This window comes from Typopeltis vanoorti, chromosome 18 (assembly GCF_054136105.1).
Source record: "Typopeltis vanoorti isolate ZY-2024b chromosome 18, IOZ_Tvanoo_1.0, whole genome shotgun sequence".
Taxonomy (NCBI): Eukaryota; Metazoa; Arthropoda; class Arachnida; order Uropygi; family Thelyphonidae; genus Typopeltis; species Typopeltis vanoorti.
In genome coordinates this window covers 56,311,777-56,330,033 of record NC_143566.1, presented here as the reverse complement: position 1 = coordinate 56,330,033, position 18,257 = coordinate 56,311,777, and the positions used below count along the sequence as shown (strand labels likewise).

At 33.6% G+C, this 18,257-nt stretch overlaps 1 protein-coding gene across 1 annotated transcript in view; it reads left to right on the top strand.

The window, feature by feature from the left end:
- The window catches only part of LOC150096684 (tetratricopeptide repeat protein 39B-like), a 300,955-nt gene that overhangs the window by 222,856 nt on the left and 59,842 nt on the right, over window positions 1–18,257 (top strand). The window contains exons 13-14 of the mRNA XM_090408472.1: window positions 1,091–1,208; window positions 15,331–15,442. Of these exons, the coding sequence (XP_090264598.1) occupies window positions 1,091–1,208; window positions 15,331–15,442 (230 nt within the window). The remainder of the gene's footprint in view (window positions 1–1,090; window positions 1,209–15,330; window positions 15,443–18,257) is intronic.

Here is an 18,257-nt window from a genome sequence, read left to right as displayed (position 1 = left end):
ATGTTTGGGCTCATATTGTATCATTCACTAAAACAGTCATTACAATTTTGGAGTTTTTTCTCTGGGAAGTTTTTTCTATGAGGTTATCAATATAATGTAATATTCTGTAGCAGGTTCTTAGAATACCTGAGTAAATTCCTGTTACTAAAAGTGTGACTTTTAAATTTCATTGTTCTAAAGCAGTGGTTTCCAAACTTTTCGCCGTGAGGGCCACATTGGGCACTTCAGCACTGTTCGGCAGGCCATAGTAATAAAAACTCTAGAACTAGATATATGAGTTTTATTGAAAGCAGATAAAAACTGATTACAGAGTATGTGAGATTAAATTATCGTATATTAATTACAACGAACACTATCAGCAAATTTTTGCTAGTCGTTAGTTTTTCAACTGAATATACACTGACAAGTTACATGTAACTTTTTTTTAATTTCGTATAACTTCGAGTTTTTTGTCAATGAATACAGATCGGGAAATTTTTGTTTTTATTTCGTTTTTTGCTTGTTAGTTCATTTTAATTATGTTTTTACCGACTTTTTTAAATGTTCTTATTTCGTGCGACATAAGTTTTTTTTGTTGATAAAAAAAAGTTTATTCGGATGTAACTTTTTTATTTCGTTTTGAATTCTTTAAAATTTTTTTTCTTTGTTAGTCCATTTTAACCGACCTTTTACAGTCAGAAAGACCGTAACTTGGATTACGGTTACATTTTGCTATTCGGGAATATATTTTGAACACAATTTTAATTAATGCATTTGAAATCTATCAGCACCCCATGTTTTTTTTTGCGGATTCTTATTGAAAAATTAGTCCAATTGGCGGGCCAGATAAAATCATATCGCAGGCTGCATCTGACCCATGGGCCATAGTTTGGAGACCCCTGTTCTAAAGGAAGCATTAAAATTATTGTTTGTTTACTTTCTGTCAATACATGAATGCACAGTGCACAGTCAAAGAATAAAACAAACGGCAACTATTTTTGTGTGGGTGCTAAGTTACACTTTTAAGGCACTGTCTGCAAGAAAAAAAAATCACCATTTTGAAAATAACGATTTTGTAGATATCTTACTATGAAAATCACTTACATTTCAGAAAAGTTCCAGGTTTGAAACAGAGATTGGCTGGAAAATCTATTCCCTTAGAAAAGTATGTTGTTCGAAAATCTCAGAAATTTTTCTCTCAGGATTGCAAATTGCTGCTTCCTGCAGTTGTAAGTGATTATTTGAAGTCTTTTAAAGGAACATTTTATTTATTTATTGTTTGTTTGTTTTGTGTGTGTGTGGGCAAACAGTAGATATCAAAGAAGTATTTGTTTAGAAAATAACGTCTGGTCTACATCCTGACTTGATCACCACGGTACTTTTAGGAAGACATATCAATATTTGATAGCAGATAGTATTTCGTGTTACAGTTGCATGTTGATTGCAGGTCGATTTATCATAATAGCTCATTCCACAATGTCCTATGAGACTTGAACTATGTATTCTCTAGCAGTCAAGGCAATATCATATAATGTTATTCTCTGATTTTCTATCTAAAGGCCGTGCATTATGGCACAGAGAATTATCCTTTTGGCACCCACAAGGATTTCCAAAGAATTATCCAATTATAAAGTAGTAAGAAATTGTTAGAAAATGATTAAATCAATACATTGTCAGTTGTATATGTCACTTAATGAAAATGTACATCAATACATCAGTATATAATGAAGTGTGGTGATGGATTACTTCATATGCTTTGGACTTTATCATCAGGATTTTTACCACTATGATTAATACATCCATCCATCTATTCATTGAATATCATCAGATGGATGCTGTATGGTCACTCCATCCCTTAGTGATGTGCCATACCATTCCTTGCCATGTGGTCTTGTTGTAAACTTTTGTGGAGGCTTCATCTTTACACTATCCATTTCATTGAGGATCTACCTCCTTCCTCTTTTTGCAGGAACTTTAATGAGTCTTAAAGTTCTACCAGTCCTTTCTGTCACCCATTCATTTGACTGCCTTTCAGTATATGACATCCTTAACAGTCTTCTGTAACACCACATCTCAAAAGTGACTATATTTTTCCTGTTAGATATCTTTAGATTCCAAGTCTCACATCCATTAGTCACTGTTGGGAAAAAACATCTGCATTTAGAATCCTCAGCTTTGTTGCTGTGGGGATAGATTCCTCCTTTCAGATTTTAGACAAATCTTTGAGTGTTGTTTTAGCCATTCCTAATCTTCTTCTGATGTCTTCTGAACAGCAATTCGTTTCTTTCTCTGTTAAGGTACACTTGTTTCCCAGGATCTTCCCTGCATATATTTCCTTTGAGAACCATAATTTTTGTCTTGCTAGGATTAAATCTAAGTCCTCTGTTCTTAGTGATCTCATGAACTTTCTCAAAGAATTTGTCCTAGTTCTTCCTTGTCATTACAACGGAGTACTGTATCATCTGCATACCTCAGATTACTGAGGTGCGCTGATGATAGAGTACTATCCAGTTTCTATGCTAAGCTCATTCAGTGATGCATGCATACTAAGCAGATGAGGAGAAAGTAGGCAACCTTGCCTAACTCCCTTGCCAATCAGTTAATCTAACACCATGACTTCTTGCTCACTGTACAAGTTAGCTATCCACCTGATAATACTTTTCAATCAACCTGATTGAAAAGTATAAAGAATTTAGACTCCCCATTATTTTTATTATCTCACACAGTTTCATATGCTGAACACAGTCAAAATCTTTGGCGTAGTTTATGAAATATATTATCATAGGGAGTCTAAATTCTTTACAGTTTTCAGTTATCTGTCTAAGGCAAAGAATCTGATCTCTGGTATCCTTTTCTTTTTTAAAACTTGCTTGTTCCTCAGACATCTCTGCCTCAACTTTGGACTCAATCCTATATAGAATGATTTTTAATAAAATCTTGCTTGCATGAGATATTAAATTAATAGTTCTATAGTTGTTTCAATCCTTCATATCTACCTTCTTGGCCGGTGGTATGAAAACTGACATCTTCCAATCTCTTGGCCATGATTCTGTCTCTCATATTCTTGTAATCAATTTATGAAACACTCTTATCTCTCCATTCCCTGTGGCCTTAACTCTTTTTGAATTTCATCTGCACTTTGTGCCTTATTGTTGTTAAGCTGCTGTTTAATTGCCCTTTCAACCTCAGGTTGAAATTTTAAGTGGAGGAGGTTCCAAATTGAAATTTTCTTGGTGAGAGAGCTCCTCCAGATTTCCTTATTCTCTTGCTGTAAAATTTTTCACAGTACTCTTTTCATCTGTTTTTGATTCCTACCTCTTCTCTTAGTTTTGCTCCATTCATGTCTTTGACATGCAATTTGGTCTTAAACTTGTGCTTTAGGTCATGAACTAAACAGAATATCCTTTTATAGCTATACCTCTGGAATGATACATGCCAGTAGGTTATAATCTGTAGGTGTTCTCTAAAAAAAGCTGTTAGAACTTGAGGAAAACACAACGTGACTTATCCAGATGAGCTTTTTCTAGGCTTTTTTGTCCAAGACTAAGTTAATTCACCTCGAACAAAGTAGCAGGATTTTGCTTTGATTTGGAAACAATTATTTTTCCATTTCATAAAAGACAATCCAGTTTCAGAACACAGAGAATTAATTTATATAATACAGTGGCAGCTCATCCATCTTAGTTGCTCCAATATAAATTCTAAATATACCAACTCATATTGCTGTTATGTTTGGTGTGACAATGTTGCATCCTTATGACTGTTTGTTGACTATTTACCTATCTATAATTACATTGTTATACCAGATTATTTCTTCACTGTTGTATTGTTATTGTCTCTCTCTTTCTCTCTCTTTCTAAAACATCAGAACTGGTTCATTGGTTGCAGTTGCCCTGCACTGGCCTCCACTGAAGATTACCAGCAATAGCAGTAAAAATCACCCTGAAAGTCATTTTGCCCAACATAACTCATTTGAAATAAGTTGATATGTCTTGCCTGTGTGCACTTTTAGGACTGCTTTGTATATCACTATTGTTTGTGATATTGTCTGAATACTTTTGAAAGTGGCATGTGTGGGAGAGTGATATACAGATTTTACCATATCGTTAGACTGATTAAAATTTATATATATATATATTTTTATGTCAGTTGTGACTGATAAAAATGTTTAGTTCAATGAAATAGTTATACAGCACCATGATTTTTAAAAAAAAAAAAAAAAATACAAAAAAATCATGGTTTTTCATAAAAACCATTCCCTCCTTTCCTGCGACCTTTTTGTATACTCTAAAGGGATATCGATGTGCCACACATTACTCTGGATACAAAAGCACATGCAGAAATACAATCCATCAGTATGTAACATTGAAAAGCGCAGCAGGAGTAGGTAATTCAATGCTATTGAATTTCAGAGTACTTCTTTGCAAGGTCCACATATCGGTGACAACTTTAAAGGCAAGTAGGTGCATCATTGAAGACCATCTAAAGCATTACTTTAGATTTATTTTTATTTATTTATTCGTATGGAGTTTCCTCCTTATTTCTCCCCCATCCCTACTGGAGCGAGTTGAGACCCCTCATGGAGGGTTTTTATGGCTGTAGGTCCGTGTGTTCCCGGCCGGTTTGCCTGCTTGCGGGATGAAAAACCCCAGATAAACTGCTGGAAAAACCCTGCTGTCCATGCACAAGACTGGCTAACTTGGCTATAGCCGAGGAAGATCCTTTAGCTCCTCACATTGTCGACAGGAAATCGAACCTAGGACACTCTTTCCTCAGGCATATGGTTGCAAAGCGCATAACCACTAGGCTAACCACACGGCCATTCTAACTGCTGACTTACAACTCAAATAAAGACTAAGAATTGCTTGATATAATGCCCTATTAACACCATATAACTGTAGCATTTCGAATAGCTTCTCTCTCTTGGCACCTTCTCCAGGTTTACAAAACTTAAATAAAGTTCATTGTTATATTCCCACGACTTCAGCTATTTGTCGTAAAGTGAAAATTTGATCCTGACAGCCTCTATTTGGACTGAATCCAGCTTGTTCTTCACGAAGCTTTTCTTTCATAATCCTTCTCAATCGTTTCTCAAGTATACTGACATAAATCCTATCAGGAATACTCAGTATTATTATTATTAACTATTGTAACCCAATAGATAATAATAATAATAGGACTCTAGCTTTGTAGTAAAGTTTTTTTTTTTTTCCCTTTTTCACCAGGAGTTAGGCCAATAATTGTTGTAATGATTGGTCAGTAACATTAGCAAACCATGTAGATTTTAGTGCAGCTTGTTTCTCTGTATATATATATAGAGAGAGAGAGAGAGAAACAAGCTAAAAAAACAAGGAGCATACACATATATATATATTTATATATATATATACGCATATATATGTGTATGCTCCAGATGATGACCTTGATATGAAGGTCAAAACATCGAGTTGATTTTGGTTTATATTAAACTAAAGTTTTTCTCTAACATGGTAGTTGTCTCTATAATTTTCCATAATGTACAGAGGTGTTTCTCTACTGAGTGTTCCTGATAGGATTTATGCCAGTATACTTGAGAAACGATTGAGAAGGATTATGAAAGAGAAGCTTGGCAGAGAACAAGTTGGATTCAATCCAAATAGAGGCTGTCAGGATCAAATTTTCACTTTACTAGAAATAGTTGAGGGCAGGGGGAATATAACAAGGAACTTTATTTAAGTTTTGTAGACCTGGAGAAGGTGCCAAGAGAGAAGCTATTCGAAACGCAGTTATATGGTGTCAGTGGGACATTATATCAAGCAATACTTAGTCTTTATTTGAGTTGTAAGTCAACAGTTAGAATTGAAGGAAGTACAGGAAGGTGGTTTAATGTTAAATCTGGTGTCAGACAAGGATGTACGTTATCCCCTCTGTTATTCGTTATCTATATGGATCACATTATGAAGGAAAGTGGTATTAAACCTGATATCAAAATTGGAGATGTTAATGTCAGCTCTTTGCTTTATGCGGATGATGTTATACTTCTAAATAAATCCACTACTAGTCTGCAAGATTCCCTGATTAAATTGAATAACTGTTGTGATTGATATGGTATGAAGGTCAGCAATAACAAGACAAAGATAATGAAAATAGGCAGAAGCATTGAAAATATCAGCTGCATTGTGAATGGAGAACCTATAGAATGGAGTAAAACATTTCATCTACTTAGGCACGATTTTTAGTGAAGATGGTAAATTAAATATGGAAATAGACAACAGAATCAACAAAGCTGGTATTGTAGGAAGTCAATTGAATAAATTCATATGGAATAAGAGAGGAATTAGTCGGAACACTAAATTAGCTGTATACAAGACAATGTTCAAACCAGTTTTAACTTATGGATCTGAGAGCTGGGTCAGAAGTAAAACATTTGACCAAAGACTAGAGACCACAGATACGAGAGTCCTGAGAAAGATTAGAGGCGTGAACAGATGGCATCACTGGCAATATCATATTAAAAACGAGAATATTAGGAAAGAACTTGACATTGTCAGCATCCAGGAATGCATCAGAGCTAATCTCAGATGGTATGGTCACTTAAACAGAATGGGAGAGGAATGATTAGCAAAGCAAGTGTTCTCTGCCAGGTTGGCAGGAAAAAGATCCAGAGGAAGACCAAGATATAGGTGGATTGATACAGTAAAAAGTGCCTTAGAAGATAGAAATATTAGATCTGATAATGTTAGTCTTGATAGGTAACAGACTGATTTGGAGGAAAATTGCAGATAGGAAGTTAGTAATGATGTAATTTTTCATGTTGTACTATCATATCCCGTACACCCCTTGAGTTTATATATCAGGAATTTGATTATGATGATGACTTATGGCAGTGTCAGAGAGCAAGACAGATTTTAGACTATTCCTGAAGTAGCAGAAGATTGAATTCCTGCTGATCCATTGTATAATCCGCTATATATGTATGTATAGTATCTGGTATAGTTCCTCTGTCATTATCTTGCACCATAGTTCAGCTTCTTTTCAGTGATTTCATTGTTCCTGAGACTTTTGTGACTCTTCAGACACTACTGCTTTTACATCCTCTTCCCTAAATATATCACAGAGGAAAAGTCTGATCAATATTATCTCTCTCCCCCCCCCCCCCCCCTTTGTTCCCTGTGCCATATATCAGTGCTTCCCAAACTGTGGGCCACAGTCCCTTTGGGGGCCATAGGTTTTGTTGAGGGGGGCTGTGAAATAATGAAAACAAATTGAAAATGTTTTAAAACTAAGTAGATTTTTTTTTTTATCTTAAAAGAAACGTATTTAATTTTTATTATTTCTTTTTTGTTATTTTTTATATTTTAATGAAAAAAAAATCACACTTTGGTGAGGGTTCACAAATTTTGCTTCCTGCATATTTCGGCACTTAATGAATATTAGTAAATATATGCTTATTCATATAAGTTTCATTTCAAAGCAGAAATCTAAGAATTGCAGTTTCAAATATTTCACCTGATATTGATTTTTTGTGTATCAGTATTGAAATACATTCATCACATTAAATTGTTATTAAACTTCTTTAATGTTTTTAATTCTTTCTTTATTACCAGTCATTTTACGTTTCATGTGCTTGTACTACAAATGTACAATAACAATATATCTATCTCTATAAAAATATGAGATAATGTGCCATGTCAAATGTTTATGTAAGATGCTAAAAATGTAATATTTTCATTTGATTTTTGCAATATTCGCTGTGTATGTTTTGTATTGAATATAAATACAATAAATATTATAATAATATGTGTATATTGCGTTTTATTTCTGAGGGGGGGCTGTGTAATATTTTAATTTTTCCAACGGTGGCCCTGACATCCAGAAGTTTGGGAAGCTCTATTATATAGAATGCAACTGTATCTTGGTCACCCTCCCCTCCCTGAATTCTGCATTCATAAGATGAATACAGAATAATGAATACATTATTCTGTATTCATCTTGAATACACATCTGTATTCAAGATTCTTTTATATAACCATATAAAATATGGTTTGGTTCTTTTATATAACCATATAATAGAACCAAAAGCAAAGAACCTTCATGGTTCTTTGCTTTTGGTTCTATTTCTTGTTGAGATTTCTCAACACCTTGTATACTTCTCTTGTTATGTATTGATCATAGTTTTTGTTGATATTCTGGGCAAATTGTTCCTCTGAGCAATTTGCCTTGTCTCCCTATCTTTTTTATTTCATTGCATTTCACTCTGTGCCATTCTTCCACTTCCAGGGAATATCTCCTTCCCCAATCTTTAACATTCTTTTTTTCTTGAATTAGTTTCAATATCCATTGAGAAATCCATCTCTTCTTTGGCTTCTCTGTGTCTCTGTGATCAGTTCCTCCACCACTGCCTTTTTGATTGTGGACACCACTTCGTTTGTATCTTCTGGTTCTTTTTTCATGCTGGATTAAAGTTCCTTTTTTTTTGAGCACATTACTATATACCTTCCCTGTTTCCTTGCTGGATTTTCCATATCTCTCTGACTCTGGAATTATGCCTTCTCTTGAATTTTGAGTATCAGTTTGATATTGGCAATAACTAAGCTATGATCTGACTCGAAAATTAAAAATGAATAATTGGTCATTAAATTCATGGTCCCACAGAAGGTACTACTAACAAATTTTTGGAAAAAAATTGTTAGAAAAGTTGGTTTGAGGAACATTAAAAGAAAATAAAAAGGCTAATAATCATGAATAAGAACTGTTTGATTTTTGTTTGTATATCATGTTCCAGCAGCATAGAAATGTTGTTCATAAAAAATGAAAGGATCTGAAAACAAGAATCAAATCTTGGAAATACAGTGGCAGACTTGGAAGAAAATTGTGTTTCTATCAAGATGTCATGTAGTGAAGTGGTTTGCAAGATAGAAAAATCTGAACTTCAATAGTCAGTGTTCTGGAAAAGAAGAAAGCTTATTGCTAGTTCCTAAATGAGTCAGCAGGTGCCCTGAGAGAATACAAAGAAAATGTAAGAAATCTAAACTATGTATAAAAGAAACTAAACAAGGTCTTGGGAAGCTTTGGGTAAGCATATATTGGGGGAGGGGGTAGAAAGTTCTGATAAACATCTAGAACAAAAATGATATAAAAGCAGCTGATATAACCACAAGAAAGAACATACAAAGATATAAGAACATAAGTTACCTTCATAACTCTTACTAGTATGTTCTTTCTTAAGGTTATATCAATTGCTTTAATATCATTTTTGTTCTAGGTGTTTATCAGAACTTTCCAGCCCCCATCCACATAGAAGATAATTATTAGGAAGGTGGCAGAATATTCTGGAAGTTAATGAAGAAACCTAGAAATGAAAGAAAGAGTACTATATAATAGTACTCTTTATAATAGAAAGAAGGGATAAATAATAATCATTATCATTACACAGGCATCTCTGTAGAGTCAGAAGACTTATCACAGGCTACTCACACTAACCATTATTCACAATACCCATCCTTTACTAACCGCTCTTATAGAACTTCCAGGAGTAACCCTTTTATTCATATAATGATTTTTTTTTTTTCTTTTCTGTTTGTCTTATGGAACTCATTAACTTGTCTATCATGTCCACTCTTTTCTGCCTGGTAATTAAAATTTGCAAACCCAAATGCCTTCATTCTGTTTTCATAGTGGACATTCTACAGACATGTAATCATCTTGGTAACCTCTCTGGAACTATTGATAGAAGGAAGAATTGTTCCATTTCATAAAGCAATGTTTCCCAAATTTTCAGCCCCTGTGTACGACTTCAGAATTTTTGTAATATTCTGAAGTATTCCTTATCAAACAAAGCAGTTTGGGTGAAGGTGTAATAATATTTTATTCAAACATGGATTATAAAGACATTTATTTTTTAACATTTGTGTTAAAATAAATTAATGGCTCATACTCATTACTTTCATTACAACTATTGGATACTGATACATCATGTTCTTTCTCACAATCATTTTCATTTCCTTCACTGTTTTCTCTTGTGTATTTCAAACATACCATTTTTAACTAGTTTTCTATATTAAAGGGTTTAAGAAATACAAAAGATAGATATTAATAGTAATTAATATCTATCTAGAGAGAGAATTATCCATGTCTTTAGAACAGCTTGTACCTCTGTCACAACTTGCGATATAAACACAATTATACATGTATAGGTGGGTATATGGGTTTTGAAAGAATTGCTGATGGCCGTTACATTTTAAGATATGAATGATTCTGAAATTTAGTGGAGAGTTCCGACTGTGTGGTTTAACTCTTTGACTTATTTTTAAAGTCACTGGGAGGCGACCGTGCCATCAGCCAGACACAGCCCTAAAGAAGGTTAGTCAATTTAAAGTAGGAGATACATTTTGTTTAAAATTTCCTTTATTTTTTTTTTTTTTAATTACTGAAAAATTAATTATAAAAGAGACCTGCATTTACCCTCAACAATATGAAGACAAGGATATATATATATATATATATATATATGTATATGTATGTAAAAAAACAAAAAAAAGTAATAAAAATTTGAAAATTTTGAAAAAAAAAAAGTGCCTCATACCCCTGTCCCTCCACCCGAAGACTATTGCCATACCCCTAAGGGAACGTGTACCACACTTTGAGAAACATTGTCATAAAGGAAACCAAAAGACAGAGGTAGCAAACTATAGAATGATCAGCAGCTCTTGAGTGGTGGTAAAAGTATTGAAGAAATTTATTAAATGCAAATTCAGGAATGGGTGGACACAAATATAACATTTTGAGAGGGAGGTTACACCCTTCTTATAATAGTAATAACAGTTGAGAATGGCTAAAGGTAATGGCTCCATGATGGTGCTAGTGTTTTTTTGTTTGTTTGGAGAGCGAAAAAATTGTTAACATATTCAGATGTTATTGTTTGTTCTCTACTACTTTTCCTGACAATGTTTGTCAGCTAACTGATGGCAAATATGTTGAAGTTTGTCTGATTTTTTTTAAAAAATAAATCTATGAGCCTTATTCTGATTTATTTATGTAGAATCTAGTGCTTCACAACATAAACAACACCAGAAGAAAAAAAAAATAATTTATTGAACTTGTTGGTATTTCGCTAGTTTTCTAATCAGTATAATCAGAGCACAAATTACAACTGTGTTAAACACATGCCACTTGGTTAGGTTGTTGCCGAAATAATTCAGATTGTAATTGAAAAAGCTAATGTGCCTATCATACCTCTCCTTAAAACTCATCACCGATGAAGCACTCACAACCACGCCAGGCAACCCATTCCATCCTTGCTAACCAAACTCTTACACAAAATGACCCATCCCCTATTGTTCTTTCCCTTCCTTCCATGTACAGAAAAAGAAGTCTACAGTGTCACTTCTATAAAAACTCCTTTAATAACTTAAATGCTTCTTCATGTCTCCTCTTTTTCACCTGTCAGCTAGTTTTTGAAGCCCACAGATCATCAATATATTCTCATAGGGAGCATTCTGTAGCCATGCACAATCTTTGTCACTTACCTCTGGATCCTCTCCCCATCACTTCTTCATCCCAACAGAATCTGTGTGTTTAGATTTACATGCAGTAGTCCAGCTGTGGCTTTATTAAGTATTATATAGGGGAATAATAACCTCTCTATTCCTGCTTGTTAGTATGTTCTTCACAACCACATAATTTGATGTGCTATTTTGGTTACCTTTGCAGTATGCCCTGTAAACTTCAACTCATTGTTCACAATTACCCACAAGTCCCTAGCTGCTTTAATTCTGTGGCTCAGTTCCATCAATATAGTGCACGGCTTGTGATCTATTCCCAAAAATCATCATCTTAACTTGGCTACATTAAGCTGGTAGCCATTTACCTTTGCTTTTACTGCTAATCTTTTAAGTCTTCCTGCAGGATCTCTGCATCACCTTCATTTATCATTGCTCTTCCCAGTTTAGCATTATCAGCAAACAACTGAATCTTTCCTGTCAGATCATTTCCTCTATCATTGATATACAAATTAAACAACAGAGAACCAAGTGCTGAGCCCTGTGGTACATCACTTGCCTTCTGGACTGAACTTCTTCATAAACCACTCTTTGATATCTGTCAATCAGCCACCCTCTAATCCAAATTACCAGATTCATATCCATCTCAATTTGCTCCAATTTATGCAACAGAGTTCTGTGTGAAATCTTGTCAGACTCCTGAGATGTATTAAAAGAAGCTCAAAGATAGAGGTAGCATATTATAAGCCAATCAACATCTCAGGAGTGTTGATTAAAGTATTGGACAAATTGGAGAAAGACAGAATTCAAAAGTGGGTGGATAGGAATATGATACTTTATCAGACACAACATGGTTTTGTGAAGGGTAGGTCTTGCCTTATTAATTTACTTACTTTTTTATAATAAAGTGATAATGGAGTTGAATAATGGAAATGATTAATTGGTAACACTGCTGGACTATTCAAAGGCATTTGACAAGATTTCAGTTTTTATCTTGCTCAAAACTACATGGTGATCGCTTTCTGTTTTTAATCCCCTATATACTGTTGTGTCGTGAACTTTGTGAAGTTATCACTGTCTACAGTAACATGTTTATGCAATAAGTTTTTAGAAAAATTTAGATCTTAAAATTTTAGCTAATTTAAAATGCCACGCAACTTAAACTAATTTCATTTCCTATTTATTGCTCCAGTCATTGATAAAAGATTACTTTTCTTATTATCTTGAAATAATTGAGAATTTATAATTAATATTAGGAGGTTCGTGATTTGATATGTTAAAGTTGGCTACATGGAATCTTTTTGGGAAATAAATGCTAATCATGAATGTTTCCATATATTTTTTATAATTTATGCAATGAAAATAAGTGTTATCTCATATATATAAAAGAATTAATGAAATATACATCTGTTTGGATTCTTATGCAGATCTCAAGTAAGAACAGCATTGAGTTAATAATGATTAATGTAGGCCTGCTATGATGAGTTTTTGGACTCCTTGGATATGCCTTGAGCAGTTTTGTTTCTCAGGATTTCATTTTGAGTTAATTAACAGTTTTCTTGAACTGAAATTTAAACTTAGCTGTAAATAGCAAAAATATAAAATAATTGAAACTGCATGCAAAATTATTATTAAAACTCCAGGGAGTCAAGTGGCACCCACACCAGCTGTCATACCTTCTCTTAACACTAGATGCATTCATATTTCAGCAGGCAAACTATTCCACTTGTAATCATATCTTGCTCACAGGTCTGTGAGAAAAAAATCTAGCTCACCCCTTTCTTAACTGTACACAAACGTAACTTCCACAAATGCCTCCTTGTCCTCCCCTCACTTTTTATATAAAGAAAAATTTTGTCAGCTGATATTCTATAATGTCCTCTCAAAAGTTTATATACTTCTATTGTATCATCCCCCCCCCTCTTTATCTTGTCTACCAATGTCTTCAGTCCACATGCTCTCAATCTATCCTTGTAATTTGCATTTCATAATCACGATATCATCTTTATAACTTTTTACATTCTACAGCTTCTTTATCCCCTCCAAAACCTATGAGAAGATGAAATCTGCACAGAGCAGTCCAGGTGCAGTCATATCAAGGCCTTATAAAGAGGCAAAATGACTTCCATATCTTTATACATCAGTGTTTGTTTTAACATTGCAATTATTATCATCTGCATATACAAAACAGAATATTCTTCTGTTTTGTATATGCAGTTTCCCATCATAATATTCAATTAGATATCTCACCATGCCAAAATGCATAACTTTACACTCTAATATTAATAAAAATAGAAGGGTCTAAATTAGACTATCTTTTTTCTTCGAGATATATTATCAGCTGCAATATTGAGGCTCATACCTGCTGGTACCAAGTGAAGAGGGTGCTTTCTACCTCACAAAGTTGATTCTCTTCTGTTTTACCTCCCCCCCCCCTTTCCCCATGAATGGACGCCATTGTTTTGTTCTCGGATTTCTTTCTTCTTCACGACTGTTGAATTTAAGGTAGATGATGGTACAAGGCAATTAGCAATGCTACATTGTTTTTTAGATGGAATTGTATTTATTATTTTATATTGACTAATTTTTTGTATCAACTACTTTCATTATTTTTAATATTTTGTGAAGAGAACAAAAGAAGTTTATTACACTTACAGGAATGTTTTTAAAGGAACAAGAACAAAAACCAAAAATATGCATAGACTGGAATAATAACAGGAAGAATAAAAATTTGGATTATTTATAATGTAGTGATATAAAATGTAATGTAGCTGTAGATGACACTCAATCACTCAAAATGAGATGAACTAGTCCTGAAAAGTACTGCCTTTTTAAAAGCTTTCCTGAAGAAATTCACATTTTACACACACACACACACACACCATTGATGCTTCAGTGAAATATGAGTGGAGGTTAATGTAAGCTTGCAATGTTTCTAATGAACACCGCTATTCACACTGCTTATCACTCCTGCATAACAAGTTGCTGCTACTGTATATTTCACATAAAACATTTTGTCTTTCAGTATTTATTTATTTTGAAGTGATCACTTTAAATTCCAAAAACGTTGTGGCCCAAGACCATGATTTTTGAACAACTAATGCAATAAAACAATTGTTTATAGAAGTGAGGGGGGGGAGAGTATTTTATATGGAACTAATATTCAGAAGGAATGATATCTTGGAAAATGATTTGATTGCATCTTTAAATGTTTGACATTTAATGACTCAAACAGCATTTTGCTTAATATTTTTGTCATATAGAAATTCATTTCGCTGTCATCTTTTGAAATATTAGTTAATCTAAAAGTTGTATTTTTCAAAAAGCACAAGTACTTTTTTGCATGCTACAGTAGTAACAGTGAAACTGATAACAATTTGGAATGTTCAGAACTTATTATAAACAGAATTACTTATAAGGATCTACAAATTTCACCAGTTTTTGCAAGTGTAAAATAGTATATACTGTTTGGCTATTTATTAGGGCTGACAGTAATTTAAAATATGCCATACAGCATAGACAAATGCAATACTATATTATTGGATATTGTTGATCAGATGACTCCAGGAATGTGTGTGTGTGTGTGTGTGTGTGTGTGTGTGTGTGTGTGTGTGTGTGTGTGTATTAGGTTGGGGTGGGGATTAGTAAAGCAGGTAGACCTTATAATTAATTTTGTTTGATAGTAAAATTATATGCATTCCATTTCTAATTAAGTTTCAAAGGAAATCAATGTAATACTTTGCTTATAGCATTTAGTGTTCTTAAAAACTGGACATGTGAATCTGTAATATTTTGGGCAGTTAAATCAATTGTTTTTTTATTTAAAAAAACTTACATGCACACACATATTTATTTATTTATATTTGTACAGGAACTTATATATATTTGGAATAGCTTTCCTATGATCGCAAACTCACCTGAGTTAGCAGAAAATATTCTTTCTCTTATTGATAAAACTTTGCCTAAAGTTCCAGGACCAAAAGGTAAACAGTTCCTTATATTTAATTTTCATAATTGTGTTCTAAAAATATTGAACTGATTAGATATTATACTATCTCTCTCTCTCTCTCTCTCTCTGTGATACACTCATATGTTGTATGCAACATGTCTGAGAGTGTCACATTGTAGAAGTTATATGGATGCTTTATGAATGAATAAATGTCTCGTAACCCCTTACTTTTAGAAATTTCAATCTCGGTGTTAAAATTCATTCACGTAAGTAGTTTACCACTAAAAATAGATAAACCGACACATGTATTTTGGTCCATTCCTCTACCAGAAGCACAGTTCTCACCATATAAGAGATTGCAAAATCTATAGTACATTATTGCATATATGCCAGAGGTAAGCTATACTATTGACTTGTTTCTTGAACAATTGGTTATATTTTTAGGATATTCTATGAGGAAAATTATTCCAAAGAACAGATCTAGATAGAATGAAACAGGAGAATGAGAAGTTGATTTGGTAGATTTGAAGTTGAACAGTAAATTCATGTTGACCAAAGCTGCTCATTTTCTTTCATACTCAAAAGAAAATAGAGGAAAATAATGGTGCCCAGTTTAGTGGAGGATGGCCGATGAAAAAAATATCCATAGAAGAAGAGGCATAAGACAGAAACAATGTCTACATGATTTGAGTTAATCAGAGAGCCCTCTTTTGGATAGCATCAAATATTTTTAGAAAGTTTTTTTTTTTATCCACTACCATTGATGTGTAAACAACAATCCAAGGCATTGATGTATTGAGGAATTATATAGTATTATCAGTTTTGAAGTGAGAAGTGGTTTCTTGGGTGTAAATTCTTCAATCTCCCTGTTTTTTGGAGACTAAAGAGGTTGTGATGTGATGTGATTGTATCAGGATAGCTTAGCAGTATAATTCAGCTAAAGAAGATAAATTTGATTTGGTCTGAAGATCTGGATATTATCAAAGGTAAGGTGAAGTGAGAACTTTCTTCCAAGAAATAACACAGGAGCACATTTTGTTAGCATTGAGATTATGACAAACTTGTCCCTACTAACCAATTGAATAATGGCAAGAAGATCAGTTTGTGATCATTATTGATGATGTTGATATTTGGGATGATTGATCATTGTAAGATTTGTGAAATGAAGAAGAGCAATGAAGTGCACTAGAATCAGTGAAGGTTATTTATATTTAGAAGATAGATTAGATGTGAAAGTGCTATAAGGGTACTACATGATTGGCAGGAAAATCTGGAGAGAGAAGCCATCCACCATACCATGTGATGAATGACTGGAGAGAAGGCTAATGATCTAGTTGCAGAGAGTAGTAGTAGGCAGATCATTAAATAGTATTAAGTATGTACTGTATATTTAAACTTATGTTCATATATAAAACTAGGAAAGTTGATTAGCTTTGCATAAAAATAAGGTAAAAGAAGCAAATAATTTATCAGTATTTTGTTTCTAGTTCCTGAGACATTCCAATGGTTAGAGCAATTGTTAAGGCATACAATTCAGAAATGAGCAAGAGCATGAAATACTCAGGCTAGTGTTCAAATGTCATAACTGCCTTCTGCCAAAGGACATAGTCAAACAGTGATAGTGTTTTTTTTTTTTTGGCAGAGAATGACAGTCTCTGAAATCTGGTAGCTTTTTTTTGCAGCCAAATTTGTTTAAATTAGGAGTGTTCTATAGAACATATACCGATTCCTAGAATAGTCTTTTACTTTTGAAGTGACTTCTTCAGTGATTTTTCTTCATCATCCTACACATGAGCACATGCTCTTCAAGTTTGCTTTTCTTAGTTACCCAATGAAGTTGCCAATAACATTCACCTTGATTGGTCTTTATTTTTACAACAGCAAAGACAGTATCTCAATAATAATAATAATAATAAAATTTTGACTAAAGAAAAACACTGAGCACCAACAGATCCCAAGAAGAGTTAGCAAACTGATTATTATGAGAGGCAATAGGGAATTGCTATTAATTTGTCACCTAAGACAACTCTTAAGATGCTTCATTACATGTTAAAACCCTGTCTATTTCAAATAATTAACTGCAAACTAAAAAATGGGACTATATTAGTCAGCTTTGACATCATGGCACAAAAAACAGATGTTTTTCTATATAGGATTTCTGTAAGTAAGTCTGCCCCCCACACACCACATTTTGTTAATATTAACTAAATATTAATTTAAATCATCATTCTGTACTAAAATAATATGGCATAATAAAAAATTTACATGAGCTAGAGTCATTTACTTTAATGACATTGTTTTTTTTTTGCTTGTGTTCTGACCAAAGCTAAACCACCAAAAGCCAACATGCCCAGTAAGGAAATTAAATCTCTACTAGAATTAAAGAAAAACAAGGAAATAATAATCACCAAAACTGATAAAGGGAACCCTACAGTATTGCTTAACCAAAAGGATTACACAGGTAAGCTGAAAGCTCTATTGTTAGATCGGGCTACTTACCTCCCTATCAAGTACAATCCCACCAACTCACAAATTAGAAAACTCCACAGGCTCCTTAAGAAGGTCACTTCTTGACCTGTGGAAATCACTAACAAATTAAAACCATTTAACTACATATCCCCCCCGTATTTATGGACTCCCAAAAATACATAAGGAAAATGTACCATTACGTCCCATAGTGGATGGCATTGATTCCCCCACATACAAACTAGCTAAACATTTGGCCAAAGCTCTCTCACACTATACTGGCAACACACCTTCACACATAAAAAAACTCAGCCCACTTCAAAGCCAGCATAGAAAACCTTACATTCAAGCACACTGACGTAATGGTCGGTTTTGATGTCTCC